Here is a 27,944-nt window from a genome sequence, read left to right on the forward strand (position 1 = left end):
CCTAGACATTCCCAACCATCTTTTTGTTTTCGAAAAAACATTTTCCTTTTGTACATAGAAAGGAAAAGTGCCGCAATTTCTTACTTTAAATTTTAGTTGCTGTTCATTTAATTTTGGCAGTTCAGCACAGGCTATACCAGTTTCTCAATCTAACTATTATGGAACATTACAGTGTACAGAAATCCTTCTACAAATGCTTTGAAGTTTTGTGAATAGCTGTATGTTATAGCATGCCTAGTGCAGCCAACATCTACTGTATAATTGGTGTTATAAATTAAGTTTTTCCACTGTTTATTCCTCTCCTGACTTCACCTTCTTTCTTGAACCTTTATGAAGCAATTCCTACAGCTGTATTTCAGAGATGTAGTCATCCACACCTTGCTTATAAAACAAGGCAATTATTTATCAAATGTTACAGAGATTTAAGAAAAGCGATTATCCCTGAAACTTGTTTAATAGAAATATTCAACTTAGGATAATAAATTTTAAGATGGACCTTTTCAAACTAAGCAAATTTATTCTCATTATTTCCAAATGTTCTGAAAATTGCAATACAGGGACTAAGGGAAAGAATACTGGCTACAAAAAAGTAACACAACTCTGAGAAGAGAGTTTAATATGTATTCAAATGTTTAGTACACCTCTAGTTTATATATTGCTCTCCTTTACCAATGCAACTGGAGGAACTTAAGGGAGTTCCAAAGACAAGATCCAATAGAACTACATGGTTGTCACTGACCAGTAAAAACCCTTTTCCTTCCTTTGAGTATGAGAAATGGTAGACAAAGATGATGCAGCTATTCTGGACCAGATGCACATACACCTGTGCTGCCATCTCCTCTGTACACAGCCCAGTTCACAGGTGCAGTATGGGCATATTTTAAAGGTTCTCTGAGCCATATAGCTTGAGATAACCATCTATTACTAGCAGATAAAGGTGCGTATATCACAGAACAAGGTCCTAGAAGCATCTAGAGTCATTCAGATTATCTATTCTTTGGTTGTAAGAAAACTGGCAGAACAATGAACGACATATGTAGCTTTCTGGGACTGCATTAGGGAAGTATTTTGGATGTATTTTCATCACTGAAATCCCCACGTAACGCATCCTTACTAAAAAAGCTCAGAAAAAGTGATCTATGTGGCTATAAAAGATTTATATATTTGGGGCTAACAGCATCTCAAGAAGCAGCTCAAGCGTTGAAAGAAAGCACAGATTCTGAGGTTCAGCTGAGAGACCTTGGATCATATCCTGGGGGAAGGTTGGGAAGCATGAGAGAGGTCCCAGAAGCCAGAAAGGCTAGAAGAAAACAGGAGATTTATGTGACACGCTGAAATTGCGAAGATGTTCATCCTGCGTGTTTTTCACATACAGCATACGGGTTTGGATGTACATATCTTACATATGAACACTGGGTTTTACTTGAATTAAAATGTGTTTCCAGTACATTTTAAGTCATGGGATACTGCATATTCTAACTTATTTTAGGTAAATCAAACACATTCAACTCATTATTAAATGTACAAACCTCATAGTGTTCATATTCATCCACATCAAATGTCTTAAAGTCAAAAAATCCATGCTGCAAGGCCTAAAAGGCAACAAGGTGTCAGTTTATACTGAAATATGATATATAATCTCATTTCATAATACTGGTTTTGAGGCTCAAAACTAAATCACTAAATGTTTGTGGTTTTGGCTTATTGAAGCCTCTATAATTAAGACAACGTTACATTTTGCACAGATTAACAACACAGACAACAATAACTCCAACAAAGTCACTAAAGCACATCAGGCTCATTTTCTCCCCCCTTCAAAGACATTACAATGGGACATAAGGCTGTTGCATACCACTTAAATGATACAACTGATTCTCCCCACCCCAGCATGTATGTCTTTTTTCCTGTAAGGCAGATAATGAATTAAAAAGCAATTCCCTTTTTGTCACACATTCACTCAATGTTGAATACATTTTCATGCAGATGGACATAAAATATAGAACATTAACTGTTTACTGATTTTCTATACTTAATATGTTACTCCAATTTTAGTACCACAATAGCCAGGCAAAATAGCATAAAGAGAATACAGTACTGTATATAACCTGTATCTCATATTTGCTTTTAACACACATTCCACTAACAGAATGAAGTTCACTAGACTATGTTAGACAGTATTTACTACAGGATTGAAATAAGTCAATTTTTGTATTTGTTTACTGTACTACTATTAAATATGCCAATTTTGTCCTAAAGATTTATGTATAATACTGTATCAAAAACAATTCTATGAATAAAGAATTCATAGACCAAATTTCTTCCAAGGAATAGGTGGAAGACAGTTCTGCAGCATATACTTACACTGATGCTACTGCATTCTGAAAAGTACAGATATTACACGACATTTTGGGATTAAAGTTTGATAGAAAAAACACACCACAATCTACGATTTAAAAATAATAGTCATCAGTCTGCCATTATTTGCTACATATAGAGCACCTTCTTTAAGACAAATAAAAAATAGCTTTTTTCATAGGCAACATAAGCTCAATGATTGGACCTGTCATGAAACCTAAGATACCAAGATGTTTGCCTGAACAGCTGATTTTGAAAAATGCATTTCATCAAGCATTGTTGGCTGGCTACACTCCAGGATTTGTAGGCCCCCTGAATTATATGTATATGATACATATATATGGATGCAAACGCCAAATTAATCTACGTAGACTAAGACTGTAGTTTAGATTTTCTGCTCAAAGTGTTTTCAACCCTGTAGGTGAACTGGACAAAGATTCAGTAATAAATTTTATGGGAACAAAGGAGGAAAAACAGATTCTCAAAGTCCTTCTGACGTGTTTGTTGCAGATAAATTACAGTGACTGCACTGACTGCTTCAGAGAGCTTCAGGATCCGTAGAATGCCATACAAATTAGAGTCTTGCTGTTAACTGACAGCTCCTTTCCCACCTCCACAGAACTAAAAATATTAAGCTTGATCTCTCTTTTTTCAATTTTTAAGTAACACTTGTTTTGCCATACTTTTAAGAATTGCAAATAGCCTATAAAGTATCTACACAGAACTGTTCATATAGCCTTCTCCCTTCATCAAGATCACTGGCAAATGAGCAAAATTTAATCTTTGCTTATAATATGAAGTACATACTACAACACAAGTTTGCCAGCAAGATGTCATGTAACATTTTTTTAAAAGCAATATTGGACCTTAATATTCCCCAGGACTGCAGAAATGACACATCACAACACTAGTAAGTTTTAATTTGTTTTAAACAATTCTGAAAATATTAGTGCCAAACACTGCATCATATGTTTGGGGGGAAAGATGGGACCAAATACGTGCAAAAAACTGCTCAGATTAAGTCACAGTATACCTAGATGTCTGTCTCACTTGACTTTATCAACTTATGTTACTCCCTTTTACCAATGGTTATAAATGACCTGTTAGCAGATCTAATGCACTGTTAAGAACTACCCCCAGCCAGGCCCAGTGCACTTGCACATTCTGATTCATAACACAAAGTTCAGACAGCTGTCGAAGGCCAGGCCACCCAGGTAAAAGTGTAACCTCGGATTGTCAGGACTCAAACATAGTCCTTAGTAAATTAGGCTTCATGACAGTATACTACTACATTTTAACAGTATTTTCCTTCATGTTTTAAAAGTCAACTTAAATCTGTTTTGCTAAGGAAAAGTGTTATTACCTTATTTATTCCCTGTAAACAGTCCAAGATCGTAAGATTGTACGTGCAGTTCCCAAATGAAGCATCCCTATAGATTCAATACAAATTAATTTAATATAGACAGAATTATTTTAAGAATTCAGGGAAAGCCAGCACAACAGAATATTCAAGTTATTCAGTCCCCTCTGAGAACTCTGAATTAAAGTTCAAAGACAACATTTTTTTAGAAGCTTGTTCACGCTAAAGCACTCCCCTACCACATATGTAGTTTAGTGTCAATGCAATCCAATACTGCACATCGTTTTATGTGTGTATTTTACATCAGCTAACTACATGCCATTTACCAAATTATTTATGCTGTCCTGGAACAGGAAGCTTTGCATCCTCTCTCAGTTGTGTCAGGATTGTAGCAAATACAGTAAAACCTGCTTTAACCATTATTCGAGTCTTAACAGCATTACACTGTCTAACAGTGAAAAGGCAAATAGACTACTAGTTTGGATTTCATTTACAGGCTCTCATTTTGATGCCTGACTGCGGATGTGATTCAAAGTTATCTAGATATAATTAGATTTTAAATTACTTGACCTTAGTTCTGCCACTCTGAAAATAAGAATTTCTCTTTAAATTCTCTTTAAAAATGATAGGATACCCCAAAGCAAAACACATTCAAGCGGTAAGAGGCACCAACATAAAAACCAAGTAATACCACCAAAAATAACAGCAGCAAATGCACTGTGGAAAAATGAAAAAGTACTTTTCGAAGTGTGCTTCGGACCAGTTTGCATTTTAACAAAACCCTGCCTGGGAAGATAATTTCATAATCACCGATTAAAGAAATCTTTTATGGTTTTGCTCTATCTTATCCAGAGTGCTAAGAACTGTAATTTATCAGAATAGCAAAATTTTAGGTTTCAGCCAGATACATCTTTACATCAGAATTGATTCAAAATTTCAATCTTTCATTGAAAACTTTCCTTTTTTGATAGTCTACTTGCTTGAAGTAGTATGAAATTTGTTATATTAATATGCTTCTTCAGTCCCAAGTACCTAAGAGAAGAATATTCTCACCCATTCTTTAAGAGCAGAGTAAGTATAGCAGTTTTGAGCAAGCATTGTTCATGGAAAATGTATTTAAGAAAATTAAAAGCTACAGTTGTGGTAGTGTCATATTAGATGCAGGCTACTCTAAAAAAGCTTTCAAATTATTAGATTATTAAGAAATACTTAGCTACAATGTTTTAGAATGGTAATTTTCAAGTGTGAATAAACCTTCAATATCCAAATACAACAAAGAAGTTTTCTAAAATGTAAAGCCATAATGTATTTTCATTACATTAGATAAGCAGAACATATCAAAGCTGTAAAATATAAAGCTTTATAGACAGTATATTTTTGACAGGGGAAAGTTGGGTATCATTTTAGCACAAAAGCATTTTAGCAAACAAAAAATCATCCAAGCAAAATCTTAAGACCGTAATGGGAACGTATACATAGCATAAAATCTTTAGAAGCTGTAAGTTTTCTGAAGGGGCTGACAGAAACAACAAAACCTAAAACAATTAAAACCACAAAATGAAGTATTTAGAGAAGTATGAATGGAAGATATGATTGTAGCAGACATTCTGTGTTACATGTTATTTTGCTATAACAAGGATTTAGATGTTTATCTGTATGCATGTAACTACTTCAACTGATAAGGCATCTGATACTGCAGTACATAAAAAAAATACTGAGGGAAAAAGCCACGTAATCTCTAATCCGTTAAGAAGAGCTATGAGAACAAGAGACGGAAGGGAGAGGAAACAGGGAGGAAGGACACTGAACTTGACCTAGATGTATAAGATAAACCTATCACAATTCCAGGTGTACAGTATTCTTAGCTACAGTTCCCACCGACAGCTATCACCAGTCAAGTGCACATGGGTGCTGGTAGCCAACATCTATTGCCTACATCATCCATACCTCAAACATCTCATTCCTGTTGCTGTGCACCTAACAATTAAAGTAGATGTACTATGACTGGAGAAAAGAGCTCTGCTGTTTCACACAGTGAAATAATAGGACTGAAAGCCAGGAAAATTCCAAATAGGCAAAGTTTTTTGCATGAACAAATAAAAACCTGTTTAAACCTAATCCCAAATTTCCAGAAACCCAAAGAACAGTGGTATTCTAGTGTTTTTTTAAACAAACACAGCACAATTAACATCTGAAAAACTCACCCCCTCATCTGTCTTTTGTGGCAGAACACGACAGTGTAATGAAACCATAAAAAAACAGCAGATATGAATGACAGCACAGTAGTGCAGTAACACCTGGAAGCAGTGACTTAATATTACCTAATGCTTCAAGTGCCAGCATGATTGGTGAACCATGGCAAATACTGAGCATATTGTATCTTGCCATAACCTCTCTCTTTCTCTCCCTTTGCCCCTCAAGTATCTTCTGGTAAGGAAACACAAGCATACCATAAAAGCTCTTCCTATTCTAATTTGAAAAACAAGAAAATGGAACAAAATCTACACATTTTTTTTCCTTAAAGCCATAGCCATTTTTATTTTGGTACTCCCAATCCTTACCAGAGTAAGTCCAGGAATTATTTTTTTTTTCTTTTCTAGTTTCTGGTCTATTATATCAATTCCAGATGCAACCCCCTTTCCGAAACTTTACTGTTTTATGCTCCACAAATTTAAGCTCAGCTATCTACAGTTATCAAATTTTAGGTGTAAGAAGAAATTAATCTGGCAGAAGTTTTAAGTACAATCCATAAGGACTCTGCATGCTGGATTCATTGATACAGTAGAGTGATATCTGAAGTACAGGTAAAGCAAGGGCTTGTGGACTCAGTGTTAGGAGAAGAAACCCAGGTTACTAGTTTCAGAACACACAGCAAGCAATAAAGTGCACTTTACAGAGCTGTTTTAAATATTACAACAACACATTAAAAAAGTATTATGAAGCAAAGTCACAGCATACTTATGAAGTGTTATTTTTTTTATTCAATCTTCCTATCAAATAGTTGATTTCATATGATTCCAGAGAAGTGTTAGTATTCCTTTAGAGTTTAGTCATTTTGCAGAAGCATTAGAGAGGACAGATGCCTACTGTCAATTTTACTGCCAATTACATGTCTAGAAAGGCCTTGAAATACTCAAAAGGCAAAAATTAAAGAGTTTATCATGCCTGATTTCCAGAATGTTTTAAATAAATTACTCAAGTAAAACATCCTTTTGTTTAGAGAGAGTTGTCTAAAGTATTTTAAGTGACTAATTATTTTGATTCTTTCTTTGTTAAAAGCAGAAGCAAAACAAATCTCCGCCTGCCTGCCCCATCTCCCCCAGCAACCTAGATGCCTTCCTCCAGGCTGAAGCAGTTAAAGTTTTTTGGTTTTTTTTTTCCCCAGAGAAATCAGTCAGAAGTCATGCCAAATCATTGAGAAACTTAATAAATATTTAAAAAACAAGTTTAACCTTACTTTCTGAATTCTTCTGAATTAATGCAATTCCTGGAGAACACTAAATAATTAAAAACTAATACAGAACAGCTAGTTCAATTTCACCATTCTTTGTGTCAACCCATTCTCCTACTGATTCTGTATAAATTTCCAGACCATAGATAAAAACATTGAATACTGTCAGAACTAGTACTAACCTATACGAAAATCCTGTTAGAAATACAGCTGTTCTCATACCACATTGACTTAAGTCAATTACATAGTGCTAGATCCACCAGCATGCATTTTCTTTCTACCAATAACAGTTCTATTTCAAAACTTTTAAAGCAATAATTAATAATACTAATTTTAGCTTGCATAAATCGCAATAGATTCTGAACAGGCCAAACCAAATACATGTACTAACAGTTATGAGGAAGAGCACTATGAAGAAAAGTACCTTTGTTAACCTCGCAGAAACATACAATTTTAAATTAATTTTAATTCTAGACATTCCTCCTATTAAACTTATCCTTCTCCTTTGTCCACTGTACAAAGTCAGCATCCTATCCTACAGAAAACTATCTATGTGCTTACATTTAAGACAGCAGTGATTTTTCAACCCAGTGGGACTACTTATGCATATACAGAAACACTTAGGTGTTTTCACTGGTGGAAACCAAGCTATTTGGATTTCCTTTTTGTTCAAGTTGGAAGTCTGTGTTTAAAAAAAGCATAGAAGAGAAAGCCAACCTCATTTCATATCAGAATAATAGAAGAGAGCACATACAGACATCTCCTGCACAGTTTAACAGTGTGGGTGCTCTGATTTGTGTTGCTGATCATGTTTCCATTTACAGTATTCTTCCAGTCTTTTATGGCCAAATGCATAATCACCTTGATTTTCAAACAGTGCTTTACCAACTATTACCTGATAATACTCTATTTACTTTCAAAGTAGAGAAAAATGTGACTGTTTCTATGAGATACAGATGTAGTACGAACCTGAGCCAGCATTACACAGCTCAAATCCCATGTCCGATTTCAGTTACTGTAGCTGACCTCAATACTGGATAACACTTTCCCTTTCACCAAACCTCTTAACACTGTCAATAAAACAGTTTGTTTCCTCAGCATTTGCCACTAAAGAAATAAAACCCAAAAGCCACAAACTAAAAATCTAGCTCCAAAATTCATGTCGTATCTAGAGACTGAACACAGTAATACAAATTATTTTTTCTCTTTAACATAAAGTCAATACAAAGTAGTTTGAGGTAGAAATCTAAAAGTTTCACAATAGGAAACTGGTATTTATAATAATTTAAAATGGTTTTAACAGTTTTCTTAAATGGAAGTGAGGAAAAAAAGCACAAGATCTTCAAGGGACTCAGCGTCACCAAGTCACAGTGAATAAGCCAAAAGTAAGATGGAAGTGCCTCAAAGACAGTATTGCCTTATCCTCCTGCTTTATCTTTTAATTTTTCTCTTATAAAAACAAAACCAAAAGGTTTACATCTATCTTGTAAGAGGGGTATTCCGATTTCCTTCCACTCTGAACAGTATTTGCTGAAGCTGTCTTTAAATGAAATACCAGCTGAAGACCTAAGCCGATTAAGGCTTTTTGAGGTCACTGAGCTAGATGAAAGCAGATCAGTTTGCCAGCAATCACTTCATGTGAACACACCTCAGCACTCCATAAAGAATCTGACAATCCTGCAGCTTCTACCTATTGAAAGTTTTCTGTTTTTTCCAATTAGATGACACTTCAGATACCAAATTAAGAAACCTGTTAAAACAGTCTAGCTGTAACACTCAACTGATAAACCCTCGCACATGAAACTATTCAGGGATGACCTATACTACAGAAGTTATATAATATCCAAGTTCCAGGTTCCAAGAATAAACACAAGTCAATAAGTACTGAATACCAATGATTAATACCTCAAACTATTTCCTTCCCAGACCTTTAGAACAGAAGGGAAGAGATAAGACATTTGGCTTATGTTTTTCATTGTACATAAGAATCATTTTAGTCCTTTTCATGTCATTAAAGAAGTGGAAGGAGTGCGAACTTTCTCAGCACCAACTTGTTTCTTCACAGAATAGCTTAATGCCAAGCAGAAATACTACCTAAGGCAGTGTGCTACTGCTTCCAGCACAGGTTCGTTTGCTTGAGACTCTGCATCCTGCTGTATTTTGCACCAAAGATCTCAAAAGTCTTAGAATGGACAGGAGGAGAAAATCTCAAATGCCTTGGAAAACCAGGGAAGGAGGAATAAATTCTTTCTTCCCCACTCCAAGCTAATCTAGATTGTCCCACTGCAGGCCCTTCATCAGACCTACTTGCCCGTCTCTCAGCCCTGGTAATTCTTAAGCTTTTTACATAACTATTCCAGCCTCTTCTTATGAATTCAGCCCCCAAATATCCCCTCCTCTATCAGACTCCCCATTCCTTACCTAGCCTCCTATCTTGTCAGAAACCTTCAGTTTATTTCCTTACTTCTGTTTGTCTCGCCTCCTGTACAGCTAGATTATACAGCTGCCTTTCCCCGCAGGACAAACTGCGCGGCAGGTAACAGAATGTGCTTAGGCTCTAATCCACTGCCAAGACCTGACCTAGTCCAAAGCAGCTCCAAAAGAAACTGAAGTCCTTTCTAGCCCCACACCATATAATAAGGAATGCTCAAGAAATCAGGATGTTTAATTTTTCCAGCTAAAGCTCATAGCACTGTGTTTCTTCTAGGAACAGCAAGACTCCACTCAAGAAGATTGCCTCCCTCCCATCCCCTAAAATAGTCAAAGCTTTGTGTTAAAAAAAAAAACACAACCAAAAAACCCCCCCAAAATGTACTAAAACCTATCCACACCACAAAAGACCACCGCAAACTCCAAAAAAATCTTTAGTTTTAGCCAATCATTTTTCTCCCAGGTCTTAAAACACAGACAAAGACTGCAGAGGAGTTTAAGAAAACTGCCTACTCTATACATTTATTGCCCTCTTCTCCTGAAGCTGACAAACAGAATGAAGCGATCACACTTTTGTAATCATCCTGACAACCCAGACTACAAAAAAGTAGTCCCTTTGCCAGACATTGCCTTCTTCAATGTTTTCAGTTAGTATTCTCACCCCCCACCCCGGGGAAACATGAAATGCTCTTTGTATACAATATAAAGTTATCTTCAGAAAACCTTGCAGTTTCGTGTACTTTTTGACCCCCTCCTTTGCTGATTTTAGAGTAGCTAACTATTCTATTTTGGAATAGAACTTTATGAATTTAACCTCACAAGGATTTGCTTTGAGTAATTACTTAACATGAAATTGTTTCTTGTCATTAAAATTTGTTACTGTGGTTCTTGTCAGCCTCAAAAGAAATCACAGAGCCAATAATTTTCACTACTTCCTACCAATTTTTATTACTATGACTACTGCCATCATTATAAGGAACTGGCTGCAAAGCAAAGGCCTTTGGTTTGAGCAAACAGTGTCATATAATACTGTTCTGGAAACACACTCTTCCTGCCAAGTTTTCTGTCTCAATTTTGGCATCTGACAACCAAGGCTCTTCACTGTGTCAGAGCCTCTTTTCTGCACACCTTAATCTTTACTTGGGCAAGGGAGAAATGAACCAAAAGACATCGGAATTCACTATAAGCCCAAACAGTAGGTTTCTTTAATGGGTTAACAAGATACAGCTGTTACCAGGTAACATACATCCTCCACTGCTAAGAGTTTTGCTTTTTAAGCAAGTTTTGAATAAACTAAGCTTAAGATCCTGAAACATCAAAGTCACTTTAGTATTAAAAGCTTTTATGTGAAAGGAATACTCCTGCAAAAATTGAATTTGATTTGATACGAAAAGGAAAATCAGGTTTTTTTAGACTCCACTAAAATGTTACATAGTAATCCCCAGAAGAAAGAGAAAATATTTCACTTGTTGCTTCCCCAGAATGATAAGGAGACAGATGAAGGTACTGACACAGTTTCTGTGCTCAGAGTACTAGAGTTTGCTTCACAGAACTTCTTGCAGCAGTTTCCCAATAGCTGAACCTTCTGTAAATGCAAAGGACCAATGTAATCATTTCAAACAGAGAAGACTGGGAACCAAAGAATGTAAAAGGTGGAGAAAACTATACTTTACTCTTTGTTTAAGTTAGATCATCAGTTCCTGTATTTTATATAGAATTTGGAGATTTTAAAGAACACCAATGTGTTTATAATAACTGATTTTTTTTATGCATTGTACCAAGTATTTTTTATAATTAACTGAAAAAATATGGGTATCAGTAGCTCAGCAAACTTCTTGGGCTTTGGAGAGCTATGACCAGGTCAATGTATAAACTCTCTGCCAATAAAAGCTATCACTGATTTGATACCCTTTTCTAAAAAAGGTGTTTGATGGTTTAAGATTTCATAGCCAAACTGTTCTTTATATACAAATCTACCACCCCAACAGTTTATATTCTATCTGGCTCATGTACAAGCTATGAGATGACAGACAATCTGATCTTCCTTTGCTGAGTGGCTGTAGAATCAGATGAATTTGATACAGACAAGGCAAGTCTACATTTTACAAATGCATTGGCTCACAGTGAATACTACTTGTAAATGCTGACTCCACTAAAAAAAAAAGAAAAAAAGAGATATTGACCTTCTTGCAGTTGCCTTTTATCGTCAGCATTTGCTTAAGACATACGGTATTTTCACTTACAAAGCACAAGGACATTTCATGGTCCACACCATGAAAAGAATTTGGAAATCTCTTTATTAGATGTGTGATAGCTAAAACTCCTCAGATCCGTTTCAATATAAACTTAGTACAGAGAATAGACAGACTGATAGGAATTATCTATGATTCATTGAAAACAGAAAGGCAAAGCAACTGAATAACTTGAACATCAGCACTTGTTCTGTAAATAGGGAAAATATAACAGCATTCATGTAGATCTAGCTGGTTAGGTAGTAGGTAATTTAAAAGATTGACTTCCAAACAGTAAAACATGATATACTATGAAGAAAAGTTTTAATTCCTACATCACAAACATGCTAAGAACTATTTTCAAAACCTGACAGCCTGCAAGATCAGGAGTCATTACTTAAAACTTAACTCAATCTAAATGGCTTTATTATTCCAACACTGAGTAATTCCACCAGAAGTAAAATATACTTTTTCTGGAGATCAGTCATTTCTATACAGCATCTGTATCAGACATGAAACCTTTTCTGGGAAGGCCATCTGAAAAATTTTTATTTAGCAATTTCCCAAACACAAAAGTTAGGCCCAATTCTTATGTTCACATACCTAAATGGAAGATATGGTGGATTAGATCCAGACAGAAGTGTTCTGTGAGCTTCTTCTGGTGTTTTCTTCAAGTATATTACCTGAACAGGATTGGGGAAAGGAAAAAAATAAAACAAAATAAAAATCAGCCCTTAGTCTGAAAGCCGTTAACCAAACGTAAGCTTCCCCCCAGCTCACTTAACTGTTGAGAATGTATACTATACTCCTTCATGACCAACTCTTATAACATTTACAGGTCAGAAAAGACAGACCTACAAAAGTAAAAGACTTAGAAATCAACAGAAACTGGGATTTCTTCTGTGTCATTCCCCTTCTTTTAAAAAAAATTAAAATAATAAAAAAAATCACGTATTGCTGCAACTGAGAGACTTTTAAGACAAACTCAACATCATACTAAGACGAAAAATAGGTGTCTATACTAGTTCTCTGACCAACTTCAGCTGAGTCAAAATATTATCACAGCAGCTGACAAAGGAAACATTTCTTTATCATAGCTCAACGGAAGATTTTCCAGCACAAATATATTTTGATTCTTAATTGTCAATATCAAACTACTAATTAACAAAAATACCCAATTCAACAAGCTGAACCTGTTACTACAAGACCAACATACAATTAATGCAATACCCTAAGCTAAGGTTCATTCTGCTATCATTGAACACTATCAGCTGCATTAGCATAAGCAAAAAATTTGAATACAACCACATCTTGTTGCATTTCAATGTCTACTTGTACAGTAAAATTGGTCCTAAAATAAATTTAATTTGGAATATATATTAAGCAAGCACATTATTTACAAAAAAAGATTTTGTCCAGTTTAGAGTGGCACATTTCACATGCACAAAATGTTTTGTGAACAAAGTCACACAACTTTCCTATTCATTTCCCCAATTCATCTTATAACCAGCACTTATACAGATACTTTTTAGATCTACACGCATTTAACTGTTGAAAATTAACTATTCTAACAACTATTTTCTTAACTAAGAAATAGATTAGTTCCTGATCTAAAAGTTTTATTCAGCTTTTGACCTTGAGGACATTAGAATATAGGTAAATGGTAGTCACTCCAAAATGTTTGCAATTTGCTCTATGTCTAAAGTCGTATCTCAAGTTGATGGAACTCTCAGTATTCTGTAAGATGTCAACATGTTAAGGAGATTTTCTTGCATTTCTTCCTCAAGCATGGACAAGGCAGACAGATAATAATAAAAAAACCCACCCAAAAAATTACTGAAGTAGAACAGTCTGAAAAACTCTTTGCCATAATGCAACGAAAAGAGGGTCCAGAATCATCTGTTTTTTAACTACTACCTATTTCTCTGCTTTGAACCACTGATCTAATTTTCGATCAAAACCCTCCAGATTGATTTGCTTTCAAAAGATCAATTGCCTAACACGGAGTTACATTTCTCTCAGTCTCCAATGTTGGTGTTCCGCTCATCGTGGTCACAACGATAGCATGGATCAGTATAATCAGCACCCAAAAAGAGCAACAGCTCCCACTGATCTTCAAATATTAAGTCTCATTACTACAGCAATGACATTACTGCTGTTTCATTTAGCAAAAGTGCCCAAATTACATGTTCCTTATAATTAACGCCCCTGTACTAGCTCAAACTTCCGTATTTCCCCTAGCTCCTCAATCTCTGAAAGCAACGCATCATTTCCACCCTAAAAACAGACCACAGTTTCTGCAGGGAAGCCATTCCATTTATTCTGTGTTACCAGAGCAGTTGTTTCTAACTGAAATATTGAATTCTTTGTTGTTGGGTAAAACCAGTGATTATTAGTATTGGAACAGATTGAGAAATTTACTTAATGGATAAATGCATTTACTTAATTCATGAATAGAGGGGTCCATTTTTTCTTATTTTTAAGCTGTATAGTCTATCTACAGCAATGACCACTAACTAATGGCACCAATTTCAGGCTTTGAACCCCTACAGCACAGCAATGCTATTCTGCTTTCACAGTTAGTGTAAAAGATTTTTAGTTTGTGAAATAACTCTCCTTTGTATTTCCTTTATAGTCCCTCTCACCACAAAGGTTTTGCATTTAAGAACAACACATCCTGTCCAACAGATTTCTGGGGGGAGTGTATTTCATAGAAAAATACTGATTTTATTCACATCAATAATGTCAATCATCACTTCGATTAGCTTACATTTAAAGCCCAAATTCCTACTTATAGTCAAAACATCCTTAAGATTGTAGTTCAGAGACTTCAGGAAAAGATTAGTTTCCCTCTTACACAATTAGGGAGTCAGAAATCTGAAGCAGGGGCAAATTTGTACTAAATGAACATTTTCCCAATAATACAGTTTTTATTTCACAGAAGTAATGGTACTTCAAAGCTGTCTCTGCTCAGACACGTATCCATAACATTTTGAACCAAACACTGCTAGTTGTCTGTCTACAAAGCTCATAGATACCAGGATGAAAACAGGAAAAAGACATTAGGAACACAAAATTAAGGAAGAGAGGGAAAGAAGCACTGAACAGAGTGCCTGAAAAAAACAGAAGCATCAGAGACGTCAGGAATAATGCAATAACTGAAGGAGGAAGTTATTGCATTATTATGGATGTTATGGAGAAGGAAACACTACAGTACATGTCTTTAGTACTTAAAAAGTAGTGATATCCAGTAAGAAAACCCGAGGAGACCATTTCTGACTCATCTTTATCAATGAAAACTCCACAACTGAAACTTAGATTCATTTTTCAATCTAATATGATTAATCTTCAAAGTGCTTTCATTCTGCAATATATACAAATAAAAAACCACAACACAGAGCTTGTTGTGCATAGTTCATATAAACTGAACCTCTATCTAAGTAGTAATGTGAGTAAAACCTTTTTTCGAGAAAAAAAAAACACACTTTCCAGATAGTAACTATTCTCTTACAAGAGTTGCTGTATAAGGGACAAGGTTCTGCTCCCTTTCCCCACTGTCACTGCTATAACTCTTACCATGTGGCACTGCTACCTGTAAAAAAAAGAAATTCAGCAAACACTGAAAATTTTCAAGTATGTTTTTTCTAATAGTGTGGTTGAAAGACAACGCTCTCCACAGTTGGGACATTATGCTGACATATAACATGTATCAATACTGGCCACACACACACACTGCCAAGAAAATCCGTACCGTATGTCCTAAAAAGTTTACAGAACAAAAAGGGAATTAGTATTTTTTAAGTCCACCTTAACACTCATCCACAGTATTTCCGATACAATTTGGTTTCATCTTGTTCCCGCCTGCACCTGACATTTTCAAACAAGGATTATATGGAACAAAGCCACTCTAGTGTTGCTAAGTTATCACAAGAATTCTGTGAAGCCAATCTAACCCGATCTGAAGAAAGGTGTTGATTGAAACAGCAAAGAGGCTGTATATGCTGCAGTAACTGAAAAGCCTTTGTACTTGCTGACCCTCCAAGGGAGGAACTGATGATTTGAGCAGTAGTGTGATACGCTTAGATTACAAGAGAATGAGCCCTTCAAGCTTCAGGTAGAGCTGAGAAGTCTAATTTTTAAATTAGGTGAAAACTCTCCACCAAGAAAATGACTGAATGCAGCAGTTTGCTATTACCCAGTCATTCGCTATGATAAAATTACGAACTTAAGAACTCAACAGCTTTTTCTCCCTTATTGGCATTATGTAAGTCTAATAAAAGCTATTACTACCAAAATACACACGTAAAGTAATTGTGAGAAAGAAATATGACCAGTCCATCTGCTACCTACAAGGAAAAGGAAGAAGAGCTCACTAGATCTCTTTTCAGAGTTTGTCACAGTATGAGAGTATTATGTTTCCCAGGACTGCTCAAAAGTCAGATTTTGGTCCACTGATCAAGTTTTGATCTTTGAAGAACTACAAGAGAAAATTACTACATCTCTTCTACAAGGACAGAATTAAAGCTCTGGGTTTACCAGGAGAAACAATTGTCATACATATATGTTCTGTTTTCCTCCTGCCCCATTTTCTCTAGAAGAACCAAAGCAGTCACTGGTACAAACTGACTAATATTCCTCCTGCTCTTTTCCTCCAGGGAATCCAAACCTTACAGATCGCAGAGTGCACAACCAGGTAGGGATTCCTTGATTTCCAACCAGAAAAGAAACAACAAATACCTTAAGAATATGGGAAGAGACACCCAGTCCCCAGTTCATCCATATGTTATCAGACAGGAAAAAATGCACTGTCCTTCACAATTTCTCCAATAATTAATTCTTAGATGACAAGTGGGAACTTCATGTAATCACCTCAGTACAATCTGGTTAAACCTACTCCCTCTCATCCCTCCTTCCTCCAGAAACTACTAGGGACAAATTGAGTCAAACCAGGCTACTTAAGTTTTGGTATGCATGAAAGTACTTGCAAGACTAAACTGTTTTAAAACAATTTTAAAAGACTTCTTCTTAACACACACACACAAAACCAAACAAAAAAAAACCCCAACAAACAAACCAAAACCAACAAAACGCTATTGTGGAAGACTACATCAAAAAAATCCCACCAAGTAAAGTAAGTCTCCAAACAGATGAAGGGAAAAGCAAAGCAGTTCTAGATATTCTTCCAGATACTCTCTGTGGCTCCTAGTACAACTATGCAATATCTAGCAGCACCCTGCTTAACATCACTGAACAGTCTGTAGTTTCAGCCAGTCAGGAGGAATGCTGAAGTTCTCTGTAAGATTAGAGAAGTCTACATGTTCTTCTGTTCTTGTAACACTTCAGATATTTTTGTCTTCTTAATCTCAATTTTATGACAGACATTACCTTTGCAAAATTCTTCACAGCCCAGACGGCAATTGAGCAACTGGACATGATTAGTCCAAAAGTATTGAAAGTCCATTGGAAAAACCGATATTTAGAAAACGCATCTTCCCAAGACGTGATTTACAAAGAGGCTATTGCCAATGAAGTTTTAAAGACTTGACTTTCACTTAAACTTATGACTATTAATAGAATAGTTTAATAGCTATAGAGTATTTCCGTACAACGTGTCTAAGAAGCTGTTTAATGGAACAATTTAAGTTGTATAATCATCACTGGAAACCCACTCCTAGAACCTGATCCACTCTTTTCCACGTTTCATTTTACACTTAATATTTTAACACCAGAACAAATAAAACAAGCCTTCTCAATTAACTTTCACTCATTGGTAGAGTTCATAGTTATAGGACTTTCTCATCGAAAAAAGCCTGTGTAACTTAAGACATAACATCTAGAAGACCTTAAATCAAAGAGTACATGTATTTCTGTCACAATTTGGATATTCAAATTGTGATAGATCAAACTGCCCATTAAAAACAGTTGTTTTACTGAAGAATATGATTAGATTCCTTCAGGTCAGGAACAGCCCTATCACATAACCTAAGAGTGTACATCTACTGCATCCAACTGAACATAGGTAAACCACTCCAAAAATGCAAATATTTCTTGAGGGCGAAATGAATATGCCTGGATTACAAAAACTATGTTTCTGCAGTTAAGAAACAAAAATCAGACTATTAGGTAGATCATAAATAACTTTTTAGAATAAATAAGTATTCATTTTATTTATTTATCAGCATTAGTATCAATCATTATAGAGGAAGGTGAATGAACTCCCATAACACTTGCCAGTTTAGGCATACACATCTACAGAAATAATTCTGGGATAACACACTTAACATATTGGACACCTTTGTACAAACTGTTTTCCAATGTTGTACTAAACTGACAGGAATTGCAAAGTAACTTAAGACACTTTCAATAATAGAATGAATACTTTTTCATACTAGTAACACTGTATTAGTGAAGAATTATTCTTGCTACATAATCTCCTCATTAATCAGAAGATAATTAAAACATCTACTAGCCTGACAGAGGAGTAACAGTATCAAATGCAGATGTAGGTCACTTGCATATGCTAGCAGTTAAGAGCCATAAGCAGCTTAAAACAGGCTAGGCAAGGGTTAAACATGCATGCAGTTGTAGCACACTAATTTACCGTATTGTATGCATAAGCTACCAACTCCTTATGTGATGTGCCACCTGATATCCCCCATGGAGTACATACACAGACATGCCACTGTACACAAACTGTGTGCTCCCCCTCTCGAGTTCACTCAGAGAGATTTCTGCTTCCTCCCCACTCCTGCCACTGCATGCCCATATCCTTTGCTTTACCTACTGAGCAGCTCCTTCACATAAAGGCCACCAAATATACTAGGCTGTTCCCATGTTTAAGTCTTAAATGCTGCAACTATGCCATAGCCTTACTCAGCTGATCAGTCCTCTGCTTGGAGTTCCATCTTGCACCTTACATACCTCCTTACCTTTCTGTCCCTACAAACTTGCTTTGCAAGAAGTTCTGTTCATGGACAGTAGTGCTCTCTCCTTGGGTCTAGCTAATACTGATAAGGGCCTTTTAACCCCTTACCCACAGAAAACCACTTAGTTTAGATAGTCATATAACAAGGACCAGACAAGGGGAATAAAAAGATAATAGGGACAGACTTTTTAGTAAGGCCTGTAGCAACAGGACAAGGGGCGATGTTCCTAAGTTGAAAGAGGGTAGGACTTAGGTTAGCTATTAAGAAGAAATTCTTTACTGTGAGGGCAGTGAGACACTGGCACAGTTGCCCAGAGAAGCTGTGATGCCCCATCCGGGGCAGTGCTCAAGGGCAGGCTGGATGGGTTTGAGCAACCTGGTCTAGTGGAAGGTGTCCCTGGCCATGGCAGGGTGGTTGGAACCAGATGATCTTTAAGGCCCCTTCCAACCCGAACCATTTTTTGATCATCTCATCCCCTTCAAAATGCCAACATCCTACTTTCCAAGGATTCTAGGATATACTGGAAGATGAGGGCAGGATCAGACATGGGCAATCCAGTGAAAGCAATTAGGTGCTGTAATCTACGTATGTGCTAAATGAGTGTTCTCTAGCTACAGGCTTAATTAGACCAACTTGAGAGCATGAAGTGAATCTTTTTAGACAGAGAACTGGAGATCTGGTGCAAGCAGAAAACAAAAAGCAGTCTAAATGGAATGACTGAAGTTTCTTCACAGACTTAGTGTGGGAATCATTACTGAAGGTGCTACAGTTTGGACACATTCTGGATCTGAAGGGACAGTAAAGCTTAGCAAGATAGCCTATCAAATTTGGAGGCTCCTTAAACAGAACATAAGCCACAGAATTGGAAATTAATTCTAGCATTATTAAATATAGCCTTGTATGGTCAAAACCATTAACAAATTTAGAACATTCTAACTCATTTGTTCTTACTATTCCTTCCATGGAGTTGTTCCATCAGGTCTACTCCCAAGGGTTAAAAATATAACCCAAAGATTTTTAACATTTGAACTTATCCCAAGTATTTTTCCATCTTTAAATTCAAATAGACCTTCTTTCTCAAGAACATTTACACAGCACCCTCATACTTGTAGTAAAACATTTTGTTTCATTACAAGAACCTGTAACCTCAATTATTTCATCATCTTCATTTATTGAGCTCTGCTTTCAGCCTGAGCTCAAACCTGAAAGAAATATACCAGGTTTCACACAGTATAAAGCCTGACTTAACAGACTTCCAGAACTCAGCTGACCATGTGGATGTCAGCTCAGGACCAGCAGCTTGTTATTTCCAACATTTATCAGTGTAAAACAAGCTATTGCAAAGACACTTTTTTCTACAAGTGTGCTCCAATTCCAGACAGTAGAGCAGAAAGCCAAAATTGACATCTGAGCTACACTGCTATGAAGACACACAAGTAGCTGTGCAAGTATCTGCTTGGGACTATCCAAACTTACATGATGTCATATCAAATTAGGTTTGTGTAACTAAGATAGCCCTGTGTATTGCATATTATCTGTAATATTAGAAGGCTAAAATACCTCAATTTTTCCATTATTCTTGGTAGGCTATAAAAATTAACTGCAAAAAGAAACCCATCCATTAATCACTATGCCTCTGGTCTAGTAACTTCAAGGCTGTGAGAAAAAGCTTTCTCCTCCCCAGTATGAATCTCACTACTGCCATGAGCAGCAATTGATCCTGACACAACCAAGTTTAGAGGCAGGTTTGTGGTCTGCAGCTTTGACATTCAAGAAAATAGTATCCTGTGGGAAACAAGCACATGATCTACCAAAGCCACTCTCTGTGTAGTAAATGGAGTTAAGTGTCCAAGACAAGGCTTCCCTAAAATTCATATAGCAATTCTCAAAGAGAGCTTAGAGAAGAATCAAATGCCAATCTGCCTACCTCCCTAAAGGACCATCCCTTGAGATGCTACTTTATGCATAGCAGATGTCTCAAAGAATTTTGGAAGTATCCATGTGATAATACTTACAGCATATGCACCTATTAAAAACGCCGCATTTGCTCGTTTCCGCTGGTCAAAACTGGTATAGTACACTATCTTCTTTCTTGATAGACTGAAATACTGTTAAAAAAAATGACAACATATTTACTAAGAGAAGAATACACTTTAAAAATACTTTAAAAAGTCACTTTTCCAAAACTGAAAAAAAGTCAGAAAAAATTCTGAGGGAGATTCTTAAAATTAAAGAAGAAAAAATTACTGATAACATGAACAATCTTCTTACATTATGAATAAAAGTACAGGGAAACAGGCACTGTATCAGGGCAGATCTCTTTGTTAGCTTCGTGAAAATATCCTGTGAAGTGCAGCTGAACCAAAATGTTCCATAAAAACCTGGAACTTTCCTTCCAAGTTTAAATATTTGAAACAGTAGCTTATGAATATTGATTAAAGACATTGAGATTTTCAGACTAAAACACCCTTCTAAACATTAAATCTCTTTAGCACATAATTCTGTGGAAAAGACAAAAGAAAAAATGAAGCAATCAATCTCACAGGCATTTTATAAGTTTAACACCACTCTTCAATCTGTACTACCTAAAAATGGTGTGACAGACATCTTTAGAAAGCTTCAACAGCAAGAACTCACTAAAAAAAAAAACCCACCACACAAATGATTGCACAAGTGAAAAGACTGAAAAAAAGGGCTAGACAGAGACAAAACTAGTAACACTCGCAGTTCTTTTTTCTTCAAGAAGAAAAGAAGCCTCTGTGAAAATCCTTTAGACAAAACTTCCATTGAAAACAAGATCAACAAGCACCAGAAAAGAACAAGAACAAACTGCAGCAAAGCTATCTGAAGCCAGAGACAAATAAAATCATCACTTTGGTGATTTGTCAACAATGGCAAGTTGGACAGTTACTGTTTTTTCATAAATTGCTACACTTTCATTATATTCTAGACACTATCACACATGCTTTTCCTGACAGATTTCTACAGTAGTATTACAGTTTTGAGGAAGCCATCAACAAAAATACTGGATTCTGCTTCTGAATATTTGAAGTGCACTTCTACTTTTAGAGGTTGCGTATTTTATAAACTACCTTTATACCAGTGTTGCTGTTACCCAGTGTCAGCTTTTAATTCCAATCTGACAACTTAAATTTACTTTCTTTTCCTCCTCTTGGTACTGATGACACCTGTGGGGTAATCACTGCGGTGATTTTATTTATTTACGTAGTGCCAACTGTATTTCACTTCCAGAAATCTGTAAACGTCAACTATCATCTTAAATCTTGTTGCAAATTTTAGGACAGCTTTAACCATAGAATCAAATTTTGAAAAAAAAAACAAAAAGCAAAAAACACCACACAAACAAACCAGGAGAAAACTCATGTATTTATCACAGCGTGCTTCTTACCTTTCTCCCCACACATGCCCCCTGCCCACCCACCCACCCAAAAAAAACCCAAAAACCCCAGCACCTTTAACAGTAGTTCTAACCATACATTCCAATCTGGTCTTAACACCCAAAACTTCCATAGGTGGAAGGAGTGAGAGTTAAAGCTACTGAGTATGTCTAAATAGAACTGTATTCCCAAGAGAGCTGGTTGATGTTGATTGGAAGAGGTTGTATCTTGAGACCAGCAGCAACATCTCTCTGTGTATATGCAAACATATAAAGCACAAGTAGTCATTTAATTAGTGAAGCATTCAATTATTATTAAAATTTGACAAAATGAATCCCAGTATTTTAAGAACTCTCCTTTCTTCCCCCTCCTCAATTTTTTAATTTTAGTGTTCTCTAACTACAATTCCACCCATGTTGTGTAGGTGGGATAAGATTACAGCAGTTATGCAACAGTGACAGAACTTCAATTATAACTTGTTGACTACTACTTATTTTAAAGTGAAGTTCTTTGCAACAGTTTACACTTCACCTGAAATGCTATTTTAAACTGCAAAGAGGACATTCTGCTAACTACAAGTTCTATGTAATAAGACCATATTTCTTATTTTACAGAAATTTTCTTTTACTCATGTAGTTATGTCAAGTCATTCCAATTTTGAGATGCTTTTGTAACTGAAGTAGCCAAAAAGTGAAAGCTCACCTTAAAGTTCCCAGAACATTTAAATGAAATATATAATTTTTCATTCTCAATAATCCATTCAAAACCGTTTCATTTCTGAAATGTAAGGTTTTAATCCTTATGAGCCATACTGCTATAGGAAATATTTAAATTTTTGAATTCCAACTAAAGCTTTAACACAAAATTGAAAATTTGTATTAGCAGCTTATAGCATAGCACCATAAGAAAACCGCATCAGGATTTTACTTTTCAGAAGCCTATAAAACAAACTACTGTTATTTGCATATGAGGTACAGAAAGCCAAGTTTTACAGTGTTTGTTGAAGTGTCAATGCAATGTCTGTTAACCTTAACACACAAATTCTCAGCTCAGTATCCTTTCAATATCAATACTAAGCTAAATGATCTATTTAAGAAAATATTCATTTTTCTCACCATGTGTAATAAGCTAGGTCTATTCCTTTGGCTATGTTCAACGATAACAAGTGTTAAATGACAGTTCTTTAAGGTGACTTTTTAGAGCGCCACCTGAAAGGATTAGGGCTTTAGTTCCCTTAGATACTGCCAACTCATGAAGAACCAAAAATGCTTCAACAAGGAATTTTTCAATACAGGCTGTCCATAAAACAGCTGTAGTTAGATAGAACATTTTAAGATAGTTGTTTTCTAAAACAAAACTAAGGCAAACACTACGAAGCACTAAAGATATTTTTCTTCACCATTAAGAAAATTTTAGCAGTTTCACACATCATTAGAAGACAAAAATGTAACAACATAACACAACAGTACCTGTCAAGATATATCCCAGAGGAATGAACTCCAACACAATCTTTTGAACTAAGAGCAGAGGTTACATGAAAACTGTGGCAAGTTTTGTTTGAGGTGATAAAACTAATTCATTGGGTGTATGAAAGGGTTCCAGAACACGTTATTTTCACTGGAAGGTTATACTTTAAAAAAAAAATTATATATAGATCTGTTCTTGTTTCTTGAAGACCTCATGAGAGGTTTACTTGCATAGAAATTGGTGACAGGCTTTACAAGGTGCCACTGTGGACAATTACCAGATCGACATCTCTTCAGAATCACCAGATTATTTGACAGTATTTTATTTACTAGATATGGTTTAATATACTTGCATTGTTTGAGCAAGAAATTACAATGTGTTTAATAAGCCTGGATCAATGCAAATACTATTTTTTTACGTATATATACGTTTATATTTATGTAATAAGTACATACAAATAGCAGGGAATACAAGGCTGGGAAACTGTTCAGAGAAAATGTACTAAAACATGTACATGCAATGCTGCCTCAGAATCTAAGCTGTCCTAAAGGAGATGTTTGCAATTATTATGGTTCCATGTGTATGCCCAGCAGTTTGTTTATATTAAAACAAAAATAAACCAAACCCCTCTGAGATTCAGCAGCAATACAGTTAGCATTCCAGAAATGTTAACCTCATAGTTCGTAAGCCTGCCAGACCCTTCCCTCTTGCCTTTGATCTTCCATACTTGCATCATTTATCTCAGCAATGTTCCCTCCTCTCTGATTACCCCTGCTTCTGAATTTACTGAGATTGTAAAAGACAATACACACATAAAATACAGGTTTTTTTAAAGCAGTTCTTAATATATCAGGCTTATTTAAACAGAAAAAAACCTATTTCTTTCATAAATTAATCACAGTTACTTAGTCAAGCATTTTTTCCCCAAACAGAATTCAAAGAAAAAGTAGGGAGATAGCAGAGCCAAGCATTTTTCTTGCTGTTGACTTGGCTAGTCAAGATCATCTCTATAGCAATCAGCAGTCAAAACATTACAAACATAACAAGGACAGACAGGTTTTCCTGTAAAGCATAACCAGGACTTTACTTTCAACTTTCTCAGCAAGTAAGTATCTGAATAAAGTCTTCAGCTCTTCAAAACAAAACAACTCACCGTTTTTACAGTCAGTATAAACTTACAATAGTTTAAAATGTTGGTCTGCCATTAGCACATTTCAAACTGGTACCTTTCTCCTTCCCTACCTGTCCCCAAGAAAAGAGAGAGGAAAGCAGAAAACAGCCTCCATGTCTAATTCCTCTCCCAAAAGGAAAATTTGGGAAGTCTTGGATAGACTTGGAGGGGAAGTTTGTGGGGTTTATTTCATTTAATGACATCTTATACTCCCATTTCTCCTGTTGAAGTTTTAAATTTAATAAAAGCCTAAGTCTTAAATTCCTTTTGAGACACCATATCCACACAAGAACTACCACATATTGTGATTTTTTTATGTGCCACACTTTTTTAAAGACTTTTTTTGTCAGAAAATACACGAAGCGCATACCCAAGCAGGCATATATCAAGTCATGGCAGAAGTCATCTGGGCTTAAGCACCATGATTGCCTCAGAGTCCCAAAAGTGTTGCAGTATGGCAGCAACAACCCTCCCACAGCAGAGGCTGGATTTCCAGAGAACTGTGATCTGCAGTGCCTTTTACCTCCTATTATCGTCCTGCTGCTGGTCACAGGGCACGGTTACCCTTCATGCACAGGTATGCTAAAGCAGACTGCCCAGCAGAACTCTTTCCCCATGTTAGAGCTACTCTGCACTTCCCATCTCTAAAACACTGATCACAGGCTGCCTACAAGTCCCCCTGGTGCCACGTGAGAATTACCACACTTGGCTGCTCACTGCATCAGCGCCTTGCTGGCAGGTAAGTCACAGGTCATGAACTTCTGTCTTACACTAATTCGGGCTTCAAGAATCCGCTCAGGGACACTTGTGAGGGACAGACATGAGAAGATGAAGGGCAGAAGGGTAGAAACCGTGAATACATAACTCTCAATTAGTGAAGCCAGGCAGCAGTCTTTTGTAGCTAGGTCTACGGTACACGTCAGATGCATGCCTCAGCCCTGGGATTTAGTGTTACACGCCTACTTACCCACTGCAGAAGTTAGGACAGCGTCTGGTATACATTTTAACTATTAGAAGAGTAGGTACTGGCCTACCTCAGGGGTAGTGCCAGTCAGCCAGACTGGAATCTATTCATGTGCAAGTTTCTATACCACGCTGGTGGTAGTCCAAGCTCTAGCTGTCTGATTTCAGATATTACTTTCAAGTGGTTGCACGATCAAGTTACTCTTCTCTATTATGCACTCGTAGTTTAACCTATTTGGAATTAGCCTGTAGTAAGGTAGCAGCACCAAACAGCACCTCCTCCCAGCTGAGACCACAGCTGATCTGCAGGAGATTTCTGTCCTGGTCCTGATCATCTGTACTCTTCACCTAGCCCTGCAAGTGCATCTGCTTTTTTCAAAAAAATATAAAGGTTACATTAAAATGACACCACAGTTTGCTAAATCAACCCTGCAAATGTTTGAGTTTAATTTAGTTTCAATTTGGCTCCTTTGCGTATTTTTTCCATTATAATATACAATTTTTATGTCATTATTACAAGCCATGTATGATGAGCAACTTGCCTCATTCAGTGCTGGTAATTGTCTTAACGTAAGAATAAGAATTGGAAAGAAGCTCCTGTTTAATACTGAATCCTTTAAAAAACAAACCACACCAACCCCCCAAAAAAACCCCGAACACAAAGCCCTGAGGTATTTATTAGTTGTCGTCTTATTTTCTGGGTGAAACTCTTGGTACCTAGGGTCCAGTTTGAAGGCATTCTAGTTCAGCTATAAAAGCATGAAGGTGCACTTCAACAGCAATACATGAGACTATATTCAGGTCTCAAACTGATCACAGTATCTATTTGAATCTGGAAAAAAACAGAACTAATCTCTTTAGTTCTCATAGGCACAGTGAAAGTTAAAATAGCAGGTTTATTATTGGTTCTTCTCTGGAGAAACCGCTTCACAGAGCAAACATTCCACAGTCTTTAATGACTCAAATAGAAGGTCACAACCTATGGAATTAAGGTTAAAAAAGAAATAGACTTCTAGTGAGTGAGCATCATTGGTCATGTGTTTGAATGGGGCAATAGCACTGGAAAATAGTGATAACTTACTTATAAGCTCTATTTAGTGTTAACACAGAAATAGCAAATTCAACGTTTTCCCAATATGAACATAAACATTCAGAATCAGAAATAGAGTTTATTATTTGTAACTTCATGTATCATGAAGCAGTTAAAATTTTCACTGGAAGCACTTTTTTTTTTTTTGCAAAAAGATTAAAGCAACTCTACAAACGCCTCAGTTTGCAGAACCTCCTCTTAAAGACTAAGTCGACATGCCCCTGAAAGTAACAGCATGAATCAACTTGCATAATGGTTTCATTGATGCAAACAGTCCTAAACCATGTCATTTTTGATACAGGAATCCTCTTAACAGTGGACAGTGTTATCACATCTGTTATCCCATTTTCCCCTTCTGTCAGTAACAGGTCTAATATTTTATATTACAAAAACTTTAGCTCCAAAATATTTAATGCAGGATCTCCTTGCTGTTTGCATACAAGTGAAGTTAATTAGTACGCTGGAATTAAAAGATGTTTCATTTCTTGCAGATGATAAATTTTCTATACATACACATCATTCTCACAGGCATTTGGGGACCAGGTTAAATTACTCTACAGCTATATGCTGAGTGTACAGTGTCTGGCTGGGATGGAGTTTGGTCTCCTCTGTAGCAACCTGCATGACGCTATGTTTTAGGTTTGTGACTAAAACAGTGTTGATAACACACCGGTGTTTCAGCTACTGCCCAACGGCAAGCACCGGGGCCTTCCGCTTCTCACTCTGCCCCACAGCAAGCAGGCTGCGGTGGGCAAGATGCTGGGAGGGCACATAGCCAGCAGAGCTGACCCAAACTGACCAGAGCAATATTCCGTACCGTATAACATCATGCTCAGCAATAAAACTGAGGAGCAGTCTCTCCAAATTAGCAATCGCTCAGAAACTTCCTGGGCATTGATCTACTGGTGGGAGGTGGTAAGTGACTGCTTTTGCATCACTTGTTTTGTTGCCCCCCATCTCTCCCCATTTCTTATTCCTCCACTTAAACTGTCTTTGTCTCAACCCACAAGGTTTTTTTTTGTTTTGCTCTTCTGATTCTCTCCTCTGTCCCACACCAGGGTTGGGGTGGGAGCGAGCAAGCAGCTGCCAGGCGTTTTGTTTC

The 27,944-nt window shown here is 36.4% G+C and overlaps 1 protein-coding gene across 5 annotated transcripts in view; it reads right to left on the reverse strand.

The window, feature by feature from the left end:
- CDC14A (cell division cycle 14A) overlaps positions 1–27,944 on the reverse strand; it is a 65,313-nt gene that overhangs the window by 24,577 nt on the left and 12,792 nt on the right. For 4 of the 5 annotated variants that reach the window (XM_080407096.1, XM_080407092.1, XM_080407093.1 and 1 more), the window contains exons 4-7: positions 20,769–20,861; positions 12,431–12,510; positions 3,719–3,785; positions 1,530–1,592 (exon numbers count right to left, since the gene is read on the reverse strand). In XM_080407096.1, coding sequence (XP_080263222.1) covers positions 1,530–1,592; positions 3,719–3,785; positions 12,431–12,510; positions 20,769–20,861 — 303 coding nt within the window. The remainder of the gene's footprint in view (positions 1–1,529; positions 1,593–3,718; positions 3,786–12,430; positions 12,511–20,768; positions 20,862–27,944) is intronic. The other variant, XM_080407095.1, reaches the window with a different exon arrangement.

Source organism: Falco punctatus (genome assembly GCF_963210335.1).
Source record: "Falco punctatus genome assembly, chromosome: 11".
NCBI classification, from domain to species: domain Eukaryota; kingdom Metazoa; phylum Chordata; class Aves; order Falconiformes; family Falconidae; genus Falco; species Falco punctatus.